At 35.8% G+C, this 22,570-nt stretch overlaps 1 protein-coding gene and 1 pseudogene across 1 annotated transcript; both read right to left on the bottom strand.

The window, feature by feature from the left end:
* Positions 1 to 13,659: 13,659 nt before the first annotated feature.
* Positions 13,660 to 14,061, bottom strand: LOC149237616 (uncharacterized). Its single transcript, XM_089369334.1, has one exon. It carries the CDS (start codon positions 14,059 to 14,061, stop codon positions 13,660 to 13,662), a length of 402 nt encoding a protein of 133 aa, XP_089225460.1.
* Positions 14,062 to 19,048: 4,987 nt separating this feature from the next.
* LOC149237617 (alcohol dehydrogenase class-3-like) lies at positions 19,049 to 21,045 on the bottom strand (annotated as a pseudogene).
* Between the last annotated feature and the right edge of the window lie 1,525 nt (positions 21,046 to 22,570).

The following is a 22,570-nucleotide window of genomic DNA, read 5'->3' on the forward strand; positions in this document are numbered from 1 at the left end:
GCGAAAATAATATTTTCTCGACTCGAAAAATCATGAACAGAAAAATAACCCTCTATCATATTTAACCATTTATCGATGCCATCTGCGTCTATCTGACCCTTGAATATGGGTATTTCAAAATTAGCGTGTACCTTAAACGATGTTGCATTTCCAGAGTAGCTATTGGAAGCCGATGCATCGCCCCTAGGTAGTCATTGAAGGATCTGGGCAAAGTTGTACATCATCACACTCCTTTGTCACTCGAGGGCTTATTCAAGAAAGATTTTGATAGGATCTCCTGCCCCCTTGTCTTTCTTTTAATCCACCATGGGAGGCCATCAATATTTTTGAGGATGGTAGGTTCGACCAGTTCAAGCCCTAACTCCTTATATTCCAACCTTTTTGGGGACATGCACAGAAAAATAGATAAAAAGCAGACCGCTCTAATACCATTGATCCATATTTAAACAAGAACACAACAAAATACAAAGATAACCATATACACAGAGATGCAGCGGAAATAATACTTCATTTCATTAATGTGAAATTCTGGAATATACTTATATACAGGAATGGAAAATAAACCAGCTAAGGCAATGGTAGCTTATCTCTGAGAAGAGATGTGGTGGCTACATGCCTCTGAACTCTATTACAATGAGGCCCCAAGGCCTATTTATTATTGAGAAACAATGGAAAACCCTAAACATCCAAAAACCTAACCCTAGAAGATGAAATGCCAAACTGTGGGCCCCATTTGGGTAAATTGGTACATCAACTTCCCGGGGTTGTAACTTTGGCATACAATCTCCATTTGACGTGCACAATATCTCGTTAGAAATATCTATCTGAGAACTACAAATTTGGGAAGAGAAGAAATGGTCCCCCACCTCATGTTGCTCCCAGTTTTCCCAAAAAATGTTGTTTAGGGCCTCAAAATGACTCGGAAAGTTTAGGACCCAAAAAACTATTAAAAATAGTAAACTATGCTACAATTAAGGAAGCTGAAAAGCTAAAAGAGACAATGGTGGGGGTCCAAGTCGACTTGGTAGGTGGCCACTAATATCCACCTAGATTAGGAAAACTGAGCGGGTGAATCAAGTGGTTGAGTACATGTTGCGGACTTATGTGATGCAACAACCCTCCAAATGGGAAGACTACTCGCACTTGTGGAATTTTCCTATAACAATGGCTATCACTCATCATTACAAATGAATCAATTTGAAGTATTGTACGGACGCAGGTGCCGAACCCATTCAAGTTGGGGAGGACCGAAAGATAAGCTAATGTTAGGTCCGGAAATGCTGTAGGACATGGAGGAGATGGTCAAAATCGTCCGATCAAATTTAAAGGTAGCTCAAGATCAACAAAAGAGATTTACTAATCAAGAAAGGAAATTCTAGGAATTTCAAATAGGGGACCATGTTTATGTAAGAGTAAGACCAAAGAAAAGTACTTTGCAATGGAACGGTTTTGAAGTTGGCAACCTCGTTTTGCGACCCTTTTCAGGTTTTAGAGAGAGTAGGAAGAGTGGCTTATCAACTCACTTTGCGTAGCCACATATGTGTGCATAACGTTTTTCATGTTTCGATATTAAAAAATATGTTTGTGATCCTAAACATATAATTACTTGGCAGGATATAGAGGTAAATAAAGGATTTTTTTTTAGCCAAAATAAAGTACTCAGAGTTACAAGGAACTAACAACTTTCTTTTTTATATCTGTAGGTTGAAACGAAAGGCAAGTTCCTAGTAAAATTGTTGGTTATACTCGATTAGAGAGAAGTAATGTTGTGGAAACGAGCTATCACCCAGGTTAAAGTGCAATGGCAAAACTTTGGGCTAGAAGAGGCCACCTGGGAAGATGAACAGTTTATGAGGAAGGTCTTTCTAGGTCTATTTGCAGCAGAAAAACATCGGGATGATGTTTGATTTTTAGATGGGGGAGATGTGATGTCCCTAGGAAAAACTGTCATTATTTCTTTTACCACAGTAAAAACAAAGACTGGATTTTATTATTATTTATTATTATAAACATTTGAATTAATTATTTGAGTTTTGTTAATTATGAATGGGAAACAGATGATTGAATGTTAGCAAATCTTGAAATTATTTCATATCAATAAATGAAGGAAAGGTAGTTACCTAACCCTAACCACTTCCCTGTCTATGAATTCCCAAGAAGTAATCAAGAGGGTAGGAGGCACTTGAGAGAAAAGAGGGAAAAAGAAAGTGGACCTTAGAGAAAATGAGAGACAAGGAAGGAGCTATGTCTAGTGATGACCAAATAGTTGTGGATTCTAGAAAAACCCTGGGTTCCTCAGCATCACATTTTCGATATCAGAGAATGGTTACCAAGAAGCCATTGTTATGAAGTAAAAATGAGAAATACGAAAAAGGAAAGTAAGAGAGGTTTCGCAGAGCTTAAGCACTAATGCCTTAATAATGGCAAGATAATGATTTTCTTATCATGTCTCCAGCATAACCATTAGTAATATAATATCTGCAACTATAATTTCAAAATAACATATAGGGTCGGACATTGAATTAGGGACAAAGCCTTCCCGAATAGCTGAGCAAGCATAAACTGAAAAGAAATCCACTGATAAAAATTACCAGAACTCCTTAAGATAGCCATAGTAATTATAGAACCCTATTGAAACTTTAACATTTATACCGTGGGTCAATAGAACCCCGCTGGAAAATACCATGAAAATGCCAAGCCTCCACGGGCCAAATCAAAGAAATTCATGTAGAAATTCACATTAAACTAAGGCGAGTAGAAGAAGCAACAGTAATAATATTTACATTGGGAGGCGTAGTGTAACAAATCACTTCTGGTGCGAATACCTCAAAAGAGAGAAGGATTTCATTTCACAACTCGAACCCATGAGGGTTTTACCAAAAGAATAATGCATACACCTATACCAACAAGAAAATATATAAAAAAACTCGAACAGTTTGCAAAAGACAGATAAAATTGTAGAACCCTCAACAGTTCAAATATGTCGAGACATAGATTGTCAAATGCCATGGGGGCAGACCTGGCTCACATACATAAAATTTTACAAAGAAATAGTTTTAAAATTTGGAACCCTCGATGGTAGAGCCTTGATAGAGTGGAAACCAAGGAAAACCCAATTTAAAACCAGAAGAGGAGATCAAACCCTCGACACAAACTCCCATCTCTATGCGAGTATTCTGGAATCGTCAAGATTTTCAAACATTAACATACCTGGAAGAACGAAGGGATTCGAATGCATCCCTTGGTAAAGTCCTGGGTGGAAAGGCATTAGGAGCTGGCTGGGGAACTGCAAACACCAAAGAACACCTACATCCAAAAATTGGAGTACATTAGAAATGGTAAATGAAGGAACTGCAAGTAGAGTTCAGCTTAAAAATCACCCTGTAAACATAAAATAGGAGGAACTTTCATCTGCGAGGCCGTGTAAGGGAGACAAGTTCCTTGAGTTGTGAGGACATCCTCTCACTATCAAGAACTCGCTATTTGAGCCCCTGAGAGCATAACATTGAAGCAAATCCATTACCAGAGAACCAAACAGCCAAAGAGAATTTCAAATGACAACAATAGAGACCTTACCAATGTCTAGGCAGAGTTATGAAATTCATCTGGCATTGTTGATTATGGTTAGAAGGAGGACGACCGTTGATGGAGTGCCATAGTCGAGGAGGGTAGACACCTGTATAGCATATGAAGAGAATCCCAAGGACTAAACCCACCAAACAAGTAGGATCAATGGTCATAAATATAAAGCATTAATATGTTAACACGACTGCAGAGATTTTTATTACAAGGAAAACTCATTGTACTACGAGATGGGTTAAAAAACATTAACGTAAATGGGCCCTACTTAATATACCTCAGCATATGATGTACATATGTATCTTGTTTAATATTTGAATTGTGTGATGAGAATTTCTATCAGTTGATTAATATTTAAGGCTTTTTTTATGCATATAATGGATATGTGACAAAACACCTTTTCATTAACAAGAGGGAGTAGAATTTTACATTCTCAACATATAAATTCACTAAATCTTGTTGCAATAATATGTACAATAACCGTAGTGATTTTAATAGTTAATTACAGGCCGGATAGAATCACTATTCCAGAAATGTTCGATGCCTAATTAACACGTCTCCTAGAGACATCAAATTCTAATATTCTAAAACTAATGAGTCGCTCACGGCCATGTCTCAACCTCCTAAAAAATCTAAGAATTTTGTTGCATTTAAGAGCAGAAACCCTAGCTTCATGTGATGAAAGAGAAAAAAAATCCAGAACCAAAATGAGAGTAAGAGAAGCCTGGAAGTAGAGAAAGAGCTTAAGGGATAGTGGTTTAGACCCGTTAATTTTCCACTCTAGCCATGACCACAACCAAGATTGAATGGTGAGAGGATTGAAGAAAATGACCTACAACAAAAACCAAGTTAGGGTTAAATCATGAGAAATTGATTAACAAGTGTTTTATATAAAACAAAAGAGGCTTGAGACCTACCTACACAAATCTATAGTCGGAATTGTGGACCTGCCAATCTAAGTTGAGAAGTCTCATAATCAATTAAACCTGATAATTAGAAGCACAACAATAACAACAAATCAACTTGGAAGTAGGGGTTGTCTATTTCAAACAGGAGGAAATCGTTGGATTGAGCCCAAAATCGAGATTCTCCATAGAAACCTTCAAGTATGAATTACCTATGGGAAAGAAACACAAACAAGACGCTAAGTTTACCACTGAAATACCCTCGAACCCACTCAACCCTCCACAGTAAATTCAAGCAACGTTTAAGAGGAAATTTTACAGCCTACTTAGTATGCAAAGTCTGCAAACCATAAGGTGGTTACAAATCCATATCACCAGACTGAGGATGAAAATAACGAATGCTTGGGCAAGCGAGGATGATGGTTACCTGGACTGTTTGGAGTGGGGTGGCATTTTTGATCTAGCCCTAGACACATCGATGGTGGAGATATGTTATAGGTGTCCCATCTTGTGATTCGGGTTAATGGACTTGTTTGTATCTAGATGTGGGAAATGATAGTATGACCTAGCACCCACTCTCAGCCTAGGTCATGATATTATATATAGTGATAAACATTAAGAACATTGAAGGATTGTGTACCTGTATAACTCAATAGCCACCATGAGGTGGTCAAATCCGTGATGTGTTTAAGGAAGCATTTTATAAACAAATTAATGTGGCTACGGGATTGTGTAATGTTTTTATGTATTTTTAAGGGTAAAGTTTCTATACATATCTAAGGTAAATATAGTTAAATTTTTTTATTTTTTTTGTCTATCGAGGTAAGCATGTTATAGTATCTAAGGTAAATATAGTTAAATAATTTTATTTTATTTTGTCAATGTTTTTATGTATTTGGAAGGGTAAGTTTCTATACATATATAAGGTAGATATAGTCTAATTTTTATTTTTTTTTGTCTATCGGGGTAAGCATGTTATTTTTCTCTGTTGGGGTAAGCATGTTATTATCATATTATTTTATTATTTTTAAATGTAAATATTTCCCTCATATTGAGTTGAGTTGTAGAGAATGCAATAATAAATAATACTTACATTAACTTATTAAAAAATAGTAATAACAAAAAATACCAATGTTTGGCATAAATAAAATCTGAAATTTCCATGTTACTTTTAAATCAAATTTATATAGATAAATAAAGCTATTAAAAATAAACAAGAAGCAATTTACTTTTCAATAAGAAGAAATACACAATTCTTGTACTACTTAATATAGAGTTGACACATGACATGTAAAAATAATATGATTAATATTACATTATATCTAATATATTATATGCTTAGATAACATATAATATTTAAAACACCATAATATTAATAACATAAAATATTTTAATAAAAGATTAAAATATTTGAATATTTTTGTTAAATAACATAATTTTATATTTCAAAAATAACTATCATTTATATTTTCATAAATCAAAATATAATTTGCCATAAAATAAAATAATATTTATTTTAAATCACATTTTAATAATTAAAAATTATATTACCTATTTAAATATAATTAATTTTTATAATATTTTTTATTTTATTAATATAATTTTTTTAATATAACTTTAAAATTTACCACTCCATCCACACACAGATATATATATATATATATATATATATATATATATATATATATAATTAATTTAAATTACCTGTAAAATTTTGCTATTTAATATAAACATTCAAATATTTTTTTTAAATTAATATACTCTAAACCTGCAATATGTACATTATATTATTAATGTATAAATGTATATAATTAATTTAATTTACTAACGAAATTTTGTTATTTAATATAAACATTCCAATAATTTATTTTATTTAATACGAACGATAAAATAATTTTTTTTTATTCATATACTCTAAACATGCATGCAATGTGCATTATATTATTGTTACATCATATCTATCAACTCCATAGGCAAGTAACTACATAGCTCATCACGTAAAATACCCACTGAATCACTCTCGGCTCTTTTGTTTTCTTTTGGCCACAGCATGCCAAGTGAGTTTTTCGGTTAATCAAAGTTGAAAAGCTTGGATTTGTTAGCTTATGACCCAAAGTGTCGTATAATCTTTAATAAAATTTAAAAAATTGTATTATAGTTTGAAGTTGTATAATTTTAATAAAATTTAAAATTTGTATTATAGTTTTATTTTTTAAAGGTATAAATGATTTTAAAGTTAAGTTTTAAATCTTACCAAATTTTCACAGTGTCTTGTTAATGCGTTTTTTTTATTACTCTATTTGTGTTCTCTTTCATTAGGGTGAGTTTTAAAAAAACAAAAAACTTTTTTTTTAAGTGTTTTTGTCTCTAAGGAATAAAGAGAGACTAATTGTAATTCTTAATCATTTTTTTTGTCACCCTGTCTAATTTTCAAAGTCTGTAAAAACAAAATAGCTGAGAGCAATAAATTATTTACATTACTGGTGATGTTACATACATATATATGTGTTTTGTAATCTGGTTTATAATATAATATATCCTATTTAAAGAGAGAATTGATACCTCTAGACACTTGGTAGATCTCCACTTGGAACTAGTCTAGTAAATAAAAAGATAATTCCTAGTCCATACTAAATCATATTCCAAACAAACAACTATTTATGTAATTAAAATTACTACTTACTTAAATATAATTGAAACAATAAATTATTAAAATATTTTATATAGTTTTATTTTAAGATTATATTTTTTTTCAAATATACCTATGCTTATACATATATATGTTTGTTTTATAATACATATATATATATAACTCTAATTTATATAATAAGGTCTATAATAATATAATATTATATTATAAATCATATTCCAAAATAAATACCTATATATTTAACTAATTTATATCCATTTTAATTTTTTATAATCTCGATTATTTAATTATACATAATTTAAATTACTTTGTTTTTTGATATACAAACTTGAGATATAACTATGACATTAAAATATTTTATTTATGACTAACAATCGAATATATTTTTTTTATTGATATATTTTTATTTTAACTATTATATGACACCTAAACGTATACATATCATGTGATATAAATTACATTATTTTTATATGGCATTGTCAACTGTATATAAAGGAAATATTAAAAAGTATTTTATTTTACTTTTAATTATTTTATCTCTATATAAAGTGGATGTAAAATGAAGGTGGAAATTGAAGTATTTTATTATGGTTGACCTTGATTTATTTTTTTATTACTAGTTTTCTTATTTGTTATTGTAAGTATTATTTTATTATTTTTAAATGTAAATATCTTCGTGATATTGATTTGAGTTGTAAAGAACTCAATAGTAAACTAATACTTACATTAACATATTAAAAATTAGTAATATAAAAAAAATCAGTGTTTGGCATAAATAAAATCTTCATTTTTTACTTTAGTTTTAAATCATATTTATATAAAGAAATAAAGCAATGGAATGTAAAAAATTAGTAATTTACTTTTCAATAAAAGGAAACATGTAATTATTTTACTACATAATATGAGGTTGAAAAATGGCATGTAAATTTTTTTTTTTTTTTTACAAATTCGGTTGCTATATTAATCTAAGAAAGAAGGGAGTGAGGACTCCTGATACAATAGATGCCGAATAGATGCCGAAGTAAGTCAGGATTGGAGGAGAAAGTTCTCTTTAATCCTGCTTATTCTCGTTTTGAGAAATTCTTGACAAGAGTAGATTCTTACAAATTGGAACAGCAAAAACTGGCATTGGCAAATCATTTCTAATCTATACTATGTGATTGTTATGCCATGCTATGTATACCTCCGACATTTCTAAACCTTCCATATGCTTGGCGCTTGAAGGACTTGGGATTTCATTGTTAGGAATGTTCTTCATGTGATTCAGAACCGCAGTGGTCTCTTCTGCCTAGCTGCCTCTGATAGACCGATGATTGAGCTGCTGAAGAAGAGGGAGGATCCTGTGCTGAAGAAGGTCGATAGCAATGGAGAGTTGCCTATGAATTCTAACTAATGAGGAGACGGACACATCCCCTCGGCCACCAGAATACTGCGAGAGAGAAAATAGAGGATCTAATGAAGGGAAGGGCGCTGAGTAATACCATGGAGAAAGGCGGGAGGGACGAGAGTCGAACACGGGGAAAGGAGGGGAATCCAGAGAAAAGCAAAGGGAGACATGGAAACTGCCCATAAGAGTCAAAGAGTCGAGAGTATGAAGAGAGAAAGCAACGATATTGCTTAAATGGAGTAGAGCTTGAAGGAATCCGATTTGCGCCAAATCCTTTTGCAAATAATGGTTTTGATGAATATCTGGGAAGTCTGAGACCACTTCTTTCTGTCAGGAAAAACTAAATTGATGCAAGGTAAACAGGATCGGATCATGGCACAGGTTGATGAATATCCTGAGCGTTGCAGCGTAAACTGCCCATTGTCCTTTCGCAAGCCTTGTTGGCATGTCTGTCAGCGTGCTTATTAAGATCGCGGAGGATGTGATGATACTGCAGGTTGTTTGTTTCAAGAGTTGGAATCTCTGAATGACCTGCTGAAGGAGGATGTTGGGAGACTCTTTTTGTTGAATCATAAGGCTAATAACAACCAAGGAATCTCCAAAAATCTTTGTTGTTCTTATCCCTAGTCTGCTGAGCTGCGTTAATCCCTGGAAGAGAGCCAACGCTTCTGCTTTGTTATTAGATAAATTCCCAAGACCCCATTCGTAATAGAGAACGCATTCCCCATTAGCATTTAGGATCAAGCCTCCTGCTCTAGCAATTCCTGGGTTTGACTTAGATGCTCCGTCAAAGAACAGGTAGTAGTTGTTGCAATTTTGTAACCAGTTAGCAAATTCCTCCTCTCTTAACCTGATTTTCCATGAATGGGATTCCTGACTGCGCTGATCTTTCCTTGTATTGCCTTTCTGAATGCTGTTGTTTTTATCCAGGATGTAGCTAATGAAACTTCTTTCCTCCACACTGTACTTTGATACATCAATGTTACTTTGGGTTTTGACTGAAATGGTTTCAAGAGCAAGATTCTTTGCCTTATTAATTACAATAATTGGTACTGAGTTTTTATCCTTAAAGATTTTCCGATTTCTTGCTAGCCAGATACTCCATAGCATGGTGTAGGGGAGAGTATTCCATACTCTCTTCACTAGATTTCTCCTCTTATTTTCCCAAGGACAACTCTTTTTCCAGGCAAGGATCACTTCCCCTATAGATTGTTGGGCAGTCCATGGAAACTTATGAGTGAGGGATAATTTTTTCCAACAGTCTACAGCAAAGGAGCATTCAACAAAAAGATGGTGCATAGTTTCTTCAGCGCCACAGCAATTGGGGCAGCGAGATGGACCGTTAATACCTCTCTTTTGCAGGTTCTCAGCTGTTAAGATTTTCCCTTTTAGAAGGGCCCATATAAAGAATTTGATTTTAGGTAGCGCCTCTGATTTCCAAACTATTCTCCAGTGGTTCCACAATGTCATGGGGAAGGTGTTGTAGCAGATGTGCTGATGTCCTGCTTGGACAGAGTAATCCAATCTTGAGGGGTCCCAACGAAAGTCGTCCTTCTCATTCTTTTTGATGGGAGCTTTACTATGGAGGAGAGACTGAAGAGCGGATAGACTAAAATTAAGATCGCTAGGGATAGCAGGAAAGGACCATCCAATCCAGATATGAGACAAAGGATCCCATCTAGATATTTGATCCAGATAAAAGATACCCATGTTGTTGAGAAAAGTTAGAATGGGAATAGCTTCATCATGCCTGTTTATTGGCTACTGTTCCAGGATTTTATCAGCCCCAATATTTATACTAGCTCCTCCCCTAGGCACTTTGGAAATATTCTGAGACATGAAGAGAATGGATTTTTTGCATAATCGCCAGATTTTAGGGGAGTCCCTATTGGGGATTTCATAATCTAGAAGCTGTTGTGTGGGGGAATTCAAATATTTGGTTTCTAGAACCTGTTTCCACCACAAAAGAGGGCCAGTGATGAGCCTCCAAACGATCTTCCCACCAAAAGCAAGATTAGAAAAGGTGGGGGACCTAATACCGAGACCTCCTCTGTCCTGGGCCTGAATGACTTGTTTCCAACTAACAAGGTTAAATTTCTTCTTGTCTTTTTTTCCTCCCCGCCAGAGAAAAAGGCGGAGAACAACTTCCATTTTGTGGAAAGGAAGCTGGGGCTCGGAAAAGAGAAAAGCGATATAGAGGTAGAGAAGAGATGCCTGTTTTAAGAAGGATGAGACGGCTTGCTGGGTTGAGCCACATTGAACCCCATTGCTGAACTTTCCTCTTCATCTTGTCGATGATACTGTCCCAAGTTCCTGCCTTCAAAGGTCCTAGGCTCACTGGCATGCCCAGGTAAGAGAAATGAGTCCAGTCTAAATTGCAAGGGACACCAAAAATATTTGCAATATTGTGAATGACCTGATTTGAAGCGTTCCATCCATATATACAACTTTTTTGCTGATTGATCAGACCTCCAGAGTACCCCATAAATTGATCAAGAAGAATCTTGAACCTCCGTGCTATAGTGATGGAGGCTCCTCCAATGAGCAAGGTATCATCAGCGAACTGTGAATGGTTGATATTCTTGGCTCCATTCCCGAACTTTATACCAGTGATGAGACCCACTCTTCTATTGTGGTTCAGAACTTGACTGAAGGATTCCGCCATGAGAATGAAAAGATAGGGAGAGAGGGGGTAGCCCTGTCTGAGACCCCGGGAGGATTGAAAGGCTTCACCCAGTCTTCCATTAACTAGAGGGGAGATCCATGGCCCAGAGATGCAAGCAGAGATAAGACTAATGAAGGGCGACTCAAACCCCATCTTCTTTAAAACAACAATAAGGAAGGAGTGCCTAACTCTATCAAAGGCATTGGCCAAGTCAAGTTTGAGGATGAATCCTTTCTCTTTCCTGGAGATACTCGAATGAATGGCTTCTTTCACAAGAAGAATAGAGTCAGTAATTTGCCTATTGGACAAGAACCCTCCTTGGTTATTAGAAATCAGAGAGGGGAGGAGAGGCTTGAGTCAAGATGCTAAGATTTTGGACAAGATTTTGTAGGAGGAATTACAGAGGGATATGGGCCTAAACCGAGAGAAAGAGGTGGGTCTATTTTCTTTAGGGATGAGGGCAAGAAAAGTGGCATTGGTGTAACCACCTATCTTACCCTTCCACTGAATCCACCTGATCATCTTGATCAGATCCTTTTTTATTAAACCCCAGAACACCCTGTAGAAACATATGGGGAATCCATCAGGCCCGGGAGCCTTATCAGGATTCAGTGTCCAAATCGTTCTTCTTATTTCCTCTTCTTCGATTTCTTTATTCAAGCTGTCATTCATATCCTTGGTGAGACCTTTGGGTAAGTATTGAAGAAGGTCAGTGTAATCCTCTTCACCTTTAGTTTCAGTTAAAAGATCTCTGTAGTATTCAGTAGCAGCGTTTCTAATGGCCTCTTGGGTGTTTTGTTGGTTTCCCTCATTATCCAAGATTGAACTTACATTGTTCCTGAGTTTTCGAGCTGTGGCCTGCTTATGAAAAAATGCTGTATTTTTATCTCCGCCTTGGAGCCAGAGTTGCCTAGATTTTAACCGCCATTTGGATTCTTCTTCCCTGTTTATGTGACTCAGTTGAGAATAGAGGACCCTTTCTTGCTCCATACTCTGCTGGGAGAGGCCATGTTCTTCTATCGATCTCTGGATGTTCTCTAGATCGCTCTTAACTTTCTTTTTTTCCCCTCGGGTTCCTTATAATTAACTCTTGCCCATTCTTTGATAGCCTGCTTGGTTTTTCTTTGTTTAGTTTCCCAAATGAAGCCTGTTGAACCTTCTACATGCTGAATCCAAGTTCTCTGAACTATTTCTCTGACTACTGGAACCCAATTCCATAGGGGGTTGTATTTAAACGAAATGGGCCCATGGGGACAATGAGCTTCCAGTGTGAGGGTAATAGGTTAATGATCAGAGGCTGACGAGGTGAGAATATTGGCATGACCCGTAGAGAAGGAGGAAAGAAACGAAATGTTGATTAGAAACTTGTCCAACCTTTCCATTATATTGCCAATGCCAAGTCTTTGGTCGCTCCAAGTGTACCTACGATTTTTAGGGACAACGTCCATAAGGTCATGATCTTGAATGATTGCCTCCAACCGGCCTCTGAAGGGGTCTGGAGTAAAACTGCCTCCCCATTTCTCATTGGCATGAAGGATGAGATTAAAGTCGCCTGCCACTATGATATTTGTGCTTAGCTCACCATCGATACTGGCCTTAAGGTCGCCCCAACAAATTTCCTTTTCTCTATACAATGGTTGGGGGCATACACATTATAGATAATTACAGTTTGGTCATTTGTTCTATTGTCCAACGCGATTCTGATCCAATGCTGATGAAGGTTAACTGAGGCGCAGTTCCACTTCCTATGATCCCAGAGGGTGGCTATGCCTCCAGAAGCTCCTCTTTCATCGCTGGCGCACCCTTTGTAGTTAAAGCGGGTCTGTAATGCCTCTCATTACTTGCTGATCCTGTTTTGTCTCCTGTATTAATAAGATTTCTGGCTTTTCACTGTGGATTAAATCTTTGAGGGCGAAAATTTTGGAGGGGTGCCCTAACCCCCTACTGTTCCAAAACAGTATTTTCATCATTGGTTATTTGGCGTGCGGAGAGGTGCTCGCCTCTCTTGAACTTTGTGATTTATCTCTTTTTCTTGATGCCCCTGAATGAAAGACTCTATTGGGGTTTGAGTTCCCATGGCTATATCTTTTTTAGCGTTCTCATCCCTATGTTGCTTAGTCAATTTTCTGCTAGGTCTAGGCCTCTTAAAGGTATCGCTAGAAGTTCCATGCTCTTTAGTGCTGCTTCTAGTATGCCTGGAAAGAGGGGGTTCTAGAGAAGCTTGTGATGAAATGTTCAGGGAGGAAGGGGGATCAGAGGGCTCAGAAAGGGTCAAGGGGTGCTGAGGAGGGTCCACGGAAGATGGATCAAGGGAAGATAAGACTAGAAAGGGATTTGAGGAAGAAGGGAGCGGCGGATCTCGGGGTGGTGGACAGATAAGGAAGCAGAGGGTCGAGAAGCAGAGGGAGCTAGAGGATCTGATTCCAGGGGGGTGTTTAGATGATGGGGCAGACTTCTTCTTTTTGACTATTTCCTAATGGCCCTCTTGTTTGCCGCTCTCTGCATCAACAAGTTTAGAACATCTATTGGCAAAGTGTCTGTATTCGTGACATACCTTACATTTAAAAGGGATCTGCTCGCAATCCAGCTGCTGCATATGGCTCCATTCATCCACTTTCAGTTTTATTGCTTCTGGAAGACCTTTGCCAAGATCTACTTCAACACAGATCCTTGCGCAGGTCTGCATGTTATCTTTTGGTTCACTACAATCGATATATTTTCCCACTACGTTCCCAATGGCACGAACAGACTCATCTCCCGAGCAGTGAAGAGGGAGGTGAGGAAGAGGGACCCAAACCAAAACAACACTGGGGACTTCCAGTTCAGGATCAAATTCTGGAGTCCATTTGTTAAGGTAGAGGCCCCTAGAGTCCATGAAATAGGGCCAATTTCTAAAGATTAAATCCTTATCCTCTTTAGATTCAAAGTGGAATGTGAAGTACCCTTTCCCATAGAACCTGATGGAGATTTTCCCTTAAATCTTGTCAGACCAGTTTCTTTCAACCCATCTTTGAATAGTTCTAGGAGAAGGCCAAAGGCCTGTAAATTGACCTATGAGACCTTTTTCAGCGAGAGACAAATCCGCCATGCAAGGTAGAGCCGAAGGTGACTGAACTTCCTGGAGTACATCCAACTTCTTGACGAATCTTGAAAGAGCAGGCCTGGGGCGCTGTGGAGGTAGGGATTTCACCAAATCAGAGAAGGCTTGCTGAGTATCGACCCCCTCCAGAGGCGGATCCGAGGGGGCCATGGCAGGAGGCCAAAGCACAGGTGGGCATAGTTAGATCTCAGGGACGCGAAGGAGGGCGCGCACGCGGGGCAACCTGCATCGTGTTGTGGCATGTAAAAATAATATTATTGATATTACATTATGCCTAATATATTATATGCTTAGTTAATATGTGATATTTAAAACAACAATATATTAATAACATAAAAATATTTTAATAAACCATCAATAAAATATTAAATAGCATAATTTTATATTTCAGAAATAACTATCATTTATATTTTCATAAATAAAAATATAATTCTCCATAAAATAATATAAAATAAAATAATAATATTACATTTTAAATGACATTCGATTAATTAAGAAAGATATTACATACTTAAATATAATTAAATTAAAATTAACTACTATAATGTTTTATATACATTTTTTTTAATACTATATTTTTTTTTCTAATATTACTTTCTTCATAAAAGTTATAAATTTAATTACATTGTTTTTCTTTATATAAATTTGATATGAAACTTTGTTGTTTAATACAAACATTGAAAATTTTTATTTATAACTAACAATAATAATAAAAAATAAAAAATTAATAATTGATTACATAAGATGAATTATATTATTGTTTCATCATATCTATCAACTTCATAGGAAGTAACTAGAAATTGCACTACATGTTGCAATGGGAACGTTGTAAGGCAAGAGCGTAGGAAAGAGTAGCATAGAGGACCACATAATATAGGAGAGGACATTGCTTAAAAAGAGAAGAATGGAATCTAGTGAGAGCTAGAATAGTGACATGCTTTCACCAACCCCGGTGGCCTCTTGTGGAAAGCTTATTTAGATTTGATCTCAACGAAAAGTGAAATGTTTCGATCTTGCAAAATGATAAGTTATATTTCTAAGAGCCTCTCACATACCATGGAAATCAAAACTCACTCATTTTAATAGGACTTACCTCCCAAATTTCATTGTCGGAATGTTCTTCGAGTGGGTACAGATTGCTTTATATAGTTCCTTCAAATAATATTAAGTCTTGTAGGATAATTCTTAGTTTGTATCTTAAATCATGGAGTCCAATCTTTGAGATGTCAACTCCATCAATGAAAATTCTCCCTCCTGTGGGTTCTATAATATGAATTAGTACTTGAAGTGTGAATTTTCCACTACCAGTCCATTCAATTATCCCAATCTTCTCTCCTCTAGGAAATTCACATGTGATACCTTTAAATACAAAAGGCATATGTGATCCATATCAAACCTAATTGCATGTCCATGATAAAGTAAAATTTTTAGTAGCATAAGATTTATCTTTATTATTAATATTTTAATTGTTGGGGTTGTGTACATTCTATTGAGCATACACCTATTCTTAAAGATGAGGTTTTTTATCTACATGTCTTTAGACTTACTAACTAAGATTCCCATAGTTAATATGTATATGATGAACATATAAAGATTTGGGACTACCTCCTCCTCTTCAAATTTAGTATGCAAAAGTGAATTTGAATTTTGAGATTTAGCCTTTTTTTTAAAACTGTTCTTTTCTATTTTTCCTTGTACATACTCGTACAAACTATAATTCATAAGCCACCTATGTCATTATTTCCAAGCCCTTCAAAATACCATTCTTAGATTTTTGCTTTGAAACTTCTTCGGTGAGCCTTTACTCATTGGGTCATTCAAGTAGGTAACATTATTAATTCAACTATATATGCATTAATTTTCTTTTCTTAAGAAAATTTACACTTAAATATTGATTGACTTACTTCCATTTAGGAGTTCTCCATACATGCCCGTATCTTGCTATTGAAATTGGTGCTCTTCAGTTATATTTCTTTAAGTGGTTTTTAGCATAACATATCTCTCTTAAGAATGTTGTATTTCCCTTTCTTTCCCCTTCTTATAGGACCATCCTTGCTTATGGAGATAAATTAACCCATCAATCTTTAGCATTTATCATCTACCTAGACATACAACCTTCCTTTCATTAGTTCCCTAGCATGGTGGCCCTTCTATGTTTTGGTGCCCATGTCATTCAATCATCCATATGATTAGGAGTTTATTAAGTCTACATCCTAGGGTTGAGCCTGATGCATGTCATTCAATCATCCACGTGATAGGAGTTTATTGAGTCTACATCCTAGGGTTTAGCATCATGCATCACTTCTTGTTGTGTTCATAACCTTAACCCATAGATTCCCACACTATTAGCCAATATTTGTTGGATTATCACATAACCTTAGGTAAAAAAGGAGGTTTTTTTCTCAGGAAAGAAAAATCAATGGATTTTTTATTATATTGAAAAACCAGTACATAGTTCTATGTTCAAAATATCTAAAATATCCCTTTTTCAAATGTCTCCATGTTCAACATTCTAAGTATATACAAATACTAACTGCTACAACATTCAATAGATACAAACTATCAAAATTGTATGTCTAAAGCCATATAGAAAGCATATAGTGGGCTAGAGTATCCACGTGCACCCAATAAAAATAGAGAATCTGCAACGCCAACCACCGATCGGTCCTGCAAACCATACCATGGGATAGGTAGATATCAGTAATAATAGAGGAAATAATTGCATGCATAGATTAAAATAGTAAAACCCAATGCAAATTTTCAATTAGGTGTTATTGGAGAAAATAATCGATCTCCTCTTCCACTTACCTTTGTTCTTGCTAGGGTGACAGTTAACATACTACATAAAAAATGGAGAACTGCCAGCATAAATATTAGGTCAATGGAAGCTGCTATTATAATTCCCATTGCAGTTTAAATCTTTAGAAATGACAATAAACATCTGTTTTCCTAAGGTCAAACAAACATAGTTTTTAAGTAATGTTAACATGCGTTGAAACCTATATTGAATTGACTTGGTGTTTGTCTCTTGATGTTTTGGTTTTGACAATGAGATAAAGAGGGTACCCTTGTTGTAGTAAACATGGTGTGTGATTTGCTGATCCATGGGTATGCGACCATGGGGAAGCAGAGAAAGAGAAGTAGGAATGTGTAAGGATCAATATTGGGGATGAAGTGTATGGGAGCTATAATATGGAGAGTGTTGTTATTTCCCCCATTGTTCATAATTCTTGTTATATGTCTTTGGGTTATAATAACCCTGTTACCTGCATCTATTCTTCATCTCTGTTTTTAAAATTGCAAGTTGAATGTATATTGTGTTTCTGCCAGCACTATGCGTTTCCCAGATCAAGCAACTATGCTTGATGATGACAAGTTTAGTTTTGGTGCCCATGAGATTCAAGGTCTCGGGGTGGAAAATCATGGCTTGAATGTTGCATCGCCATTGTTAAATGAGTCTATTAATGGGCATGGAGTAGTGGCTTTGAAATGGGAGAGAACAAGTACCCATATTGAGATTTCATTGCAGGAGAAATTTGAAAATGGATCTAGTGAATGGGCCATAATGGGAAACAAGAAAACTAATTCAAATAATCCTAGATATTCTCTGGATGCAATGAAAATGAGAATGAAGGCCTTTAGGTCTGCTTCAATGCCTGCATGCATGAAGGATCGAAGCCAGAAACAATGCAAAGGAAGGAAAATATTTGTATATGATCTGCCCAAAATATTCAATGCAGAACTAGTAAAGCAATGCCACATCCTGATCCCATGGCTCAGTCTCTGTGATTAATTTACCAATGGAGGAATGGGGAAACCCATTGAAATTTTTTACAAGCAGTGGTTTCAGACTCATCAATATGCGCTAGAGTTTATATTCCATTCCAAAATCTCTAGGCATGTTAATTTTAAGCATGCCTTTCTTCCAATTTTGGAAAATTCATCTTATAGTTCATCAACAAAGAATACATCAAGAATTATATATTATGGAGTTGATGCTTGATCTGACAGGTTACCCTTACCTACATAGACAAGTAATAGTCTATCAGCTCTGACACCAATTGCAACAAAATCTTTATCTGCATATTTCCTAAAAATGCTATTCCTGAATGAAATTTGGACATCCAATTATGAATGAGTCTTAGGCTTGGTGGTCTCTATATTGTGAGTTTTATCGATAGGATGTTCTTTGAGAAGGAAATCAGTACATGGAGAGATGGTACTGATTACAATAAGATTCAACTTGTTGTGCAATATTTTCAATGTGTGTCTTGCTTCACACAGCCTAAGATAATAAAAGACTTGAAGAAGCCAGTGAAAATAGATTCTCCATTTGGTTGGATTTCGGTGTTTTTGAGAATGGGGAGTCACCCTTTTAATGCAGTTATTGCTCATAGAAATTATAAGCCCATTTGAATATGCAACATAGTGCTAAGGAAGTCTATTAAATAAGGTCTTTGAGGATTTCACTGGAATTGGGCTACTTTGATTTCACTAGAATTGGGCTTCTTTGCTTAGGTAAGGGCCTAGTTTGGAGCTCTGCTAAGTAATCATAAAAGAGAGATATGTACCCCATGGGTGCATGGTCAAGATTCCAATATCACTATTTTTCCCCATACCTGCAACTTAAATCACAAAACATGCCCAACAAAATTGTGATCATAGAGGAATCCAAACTTAATTAGTCTTTTATGTTCTTGTAAACACATAGTTGGATCATTGAAAAATGATTGCAATTAACATACGAAACATGACAAATTATTTAGGATACAAAAAAACAGAATGGGTGAGAGCATTGAAGTGTGTAGAGCATAAGTTCGACTCTTCCAACACATTTGTAGCTTGAATCTACTCCTCCTTTAGTCATCTCTGTAATCACCTGCTATCAACAATGCATTTTACTTAGTGAGAAAATGGATAGGCCCATATTTTTAATTAGGGCCTCATCATCTATTGTTTTACATCAAAAAACACAGGTCCCATTAAGATTGTCACACTCGTAACAACTGCCATAATCATTAAATCCCAACATGTTATTAGCATCAGTAATCTTCATGCCCTTAAATCTAGTCGTATAGAACCAAAAGAACTAGTGTTGGAGACTTTACAGATTACCTCTTGAATGGGTTTATCCAAATCGGATGGATTAAGAAACTTAGTGACCCAAAATCATTTAGGTGTTAGGAAAGAAAATGGCAGCTACTAATTTCAGAATAAACATACCCATGTGTAAAATTTAAAGGGAATCAACCCAAAGAATTATGGTTTATATATACTCTAGTAATAGAGGTTATTATTGTGTATCAATTCCAAGGATTCTGGAAGCTCCAGCTATTCGAGCCCCTTCTGCAACCTGAATAGCATAGGATTCACTTGTAGACAACAATTAGAAAGACAAAATTAAAACTACTCTCTGTGGCACAAGAGGAAATCATTATGTAAATATGTGTATGTATAGTTGTTGCTTGAGATATTCAGGAAAACTTACAGCCAAGCCAACGGTGCCCAATCCAAATATTGCTACTGAATCATCAGGCTTCACCTTCCCAGCGTTCCAGGTAGCTCCTAATCCTAAAATGAAAAACTAGGTCCCATTTTATGATGCATTGACCATTTTACTTTTCTGTATTTTTGCAGGGCGGGGATCTTAGATCTAAGTGTATTTTAGAGGAGAATGTATGATTATACTACCTGCCAAAAATCCTCATCCAAGCAAGCATATATTTTCCAATGGATATTCAGGATTTACTTTTGCTACACAGTATGCGTGCACCAATGTATATTCACTGAATGTGGACTGTCCAAAGAAATGATAGATGGTTTTACATTGACAAAGAATTGACATTTTTTGTCAGTGTAAGAAACTCGTCTCATGAAGTTGAATCTGAAAACTCGGGAGATGTTGTTCTTTCCTCAATGACAGAGCTCACATTCTTTGCATTCCGCCATATATCGTGGAATCACATGATCGCCTCCTTTCAACTCTGTAACTTCACTTCCCACGCTTTCTACAATCCTGCATGAGTGAGTCACACATTCTTGTTGGCTGAATAATGTGTCATAATGATAAATATAATCAATACTTAATTTCAAAACCAAGGCAGATGAAGAAACGATATTTTCATTTTAACCATCAAAATCCTAGGAAATAGGGGAAGGGATTAAAAAAATGAGCACAAGGGAAAATCTTTATGTAAATATGTGTATTTATAGTTGTTGCTTGAGATATTTAGGAAATCTTACATCCAAGACAATGGTGCCCAATCCAAATATTGCTATTGAATCACTAGGCCTCACCTTCCTAACATTCCAGGTAGCTCCTTATCCTGAAATGAAAAACTAGGCACCATTTTATGATGCATTAACCATTTTATTTTTCTATATTTTTGCATGGCAAGGATCTCATATCTAGGTGTTTTTTAGTGGAGAATGTATGATTATACTACCTGCCAAATCTCTGCATCCAAGCAAATAGATCTTTTCTAATGGGGCTTCAAGATTCACATTCGCTACACAAGATGCATGCACCAGTGTACATTCACTGAATGTGGACAGCCCAAAGAAATGGTAGATGGCTTTTCCGTCGATAAAGAATCGACATTTTTTGTTAGTGTAAGCAACTCGGCTCATGAAGTTGAATCTGAAAACTTGACAGATGTTGTTCTTTCCTCGATAACATAGCTTGCATTATTTGCATTCCGCCATATATCGCAGAATCACATGATCGCCTACTTTCAACTCTGTAACTTCACTTCCCATGCTTTCTACAATCCTATGTGAGTGAGTTACACATTCTCGTTGGCTGAATAATGTGTCATAATGATAAAGCTAATAAATACTTATTTGGAAACCAGGGCAGATGAAGAAACGATATATTCATTTTAACCATCAAAATCCTAGGAAACAGGGGAAGGGATCAAATAAAGAGAATAAATGAGAAATCACTTACTGTTTTTTCAAAGAAAAAAGGGTTTTCTTACCATGAAAGGTTAATGCTAATTGCTCCAGAGAAGGGTGGCACCCAAAAAATTACCATAACCATGTCAGGTGGAAGGACTACAAAAATAAACCCAAGGTTGAGTTCTTAGCTACAAATGAAAAAATGTTATCAAATAAAGAAAATAGGAAATAAATCATTGTTTTATTTGAAGAAAAAAGGGTTTTCTTACCATGATGGTGAACAAAGCCCGTTAAATTGCCTCTCCCCCCTTTCTTTGCAACCTTTTTATCATTAGCCAACTGAGTTCGAGCATAGTCCAAAGAATAATAAAAAAAGGAGAGAAGATGCACCAACTGCACCACCAAAGGCAAGGCTTCCAGCAAGCCATTTCCAGTAACTATCCCTATCTTTCTTGAAATTAAAGAGTCTCTTAAAATAATCCTTGAACACAAATTTCAAAGCCTGAGTGGAAAAATAACAGATAACATTCGCAGTGTTTCCTCTCCATAATGCAATGATACCTTCATCCTTCATTGTCTTAGCAAAACATTCCCCGTTCCCTTTTTATGGTTCAACTGGACATCCAAACTTCAAAATTTCATCCTGGTTTTGACACACTCAATAGGGGGGCAGCTACAGTTTTGGATACTACAGCAAAAAACCCACCCATGAGAAAGTCAATCATGAAACCAGTAAAATGTTTCTCTGCAAGCACTGGAATAAAGACAGATGAATGGCCAAGAGCCAAAGCTACATTGCTGGCACGAGAAGCATGCAAAAATGCACTTCGCAAGCCATCATAACTCTGGACAGGGGCCCTGCAACAACTATTTCAGAAACCCTGTCAAATGGAAGGTGAAGCGCACCATACTCGACGGGTCAGATGCTATCTATCCTATTCAGCTGAAACCGTAAACCGTGATGGAGGTTCAATCTAGACGAGTCAAATGCTATCTATCCTATTTAGTTGAAACTATAAACCATGATGGAAGTTCAATTAGATGACAGACGATGGTTCAATCATCTAACAATTCGACTAACGGTTCGAAGCTGTACACGGTGTCAGCTGGGGTAATTCTTTTCAAAGGGGAATGCCTTGCGTTGTAATTACATAGCTCATTAATATTAAAAAGTAATTTGTTTCTTTATTTTTAATTTTTTTACTTAGATGTAAAATTAAAGTGGAAAATAAGATATTTTATGTATTGCAACCATTGACTTCTTTTTGTTATTGTTATTTTTTTAATTTTCTACTAACGAACACAAAATAATTTATCTTTGTTCTTCTTGAGAAAAATCATCTCGATGATTTCTTCCTCCATTTTCTAACATGCCCCCTTTGTA

The sequence above is a fragment of the Pinus tabuliformis genome, chromosome 8 (assembly GCF_031772625.1).
Source record: "Pinus tabuliformis cultivar Carrire ecotype Pingquan chromosome 8, CPIR1, whole genome shotgun sequence".
Taxonomy (NCBI): Eukaryota; Viridiplantae; Streptophyta; class Pinopsida; order Pinales; family Pinaceae; genus Pinus; species Pinus tabuliformis.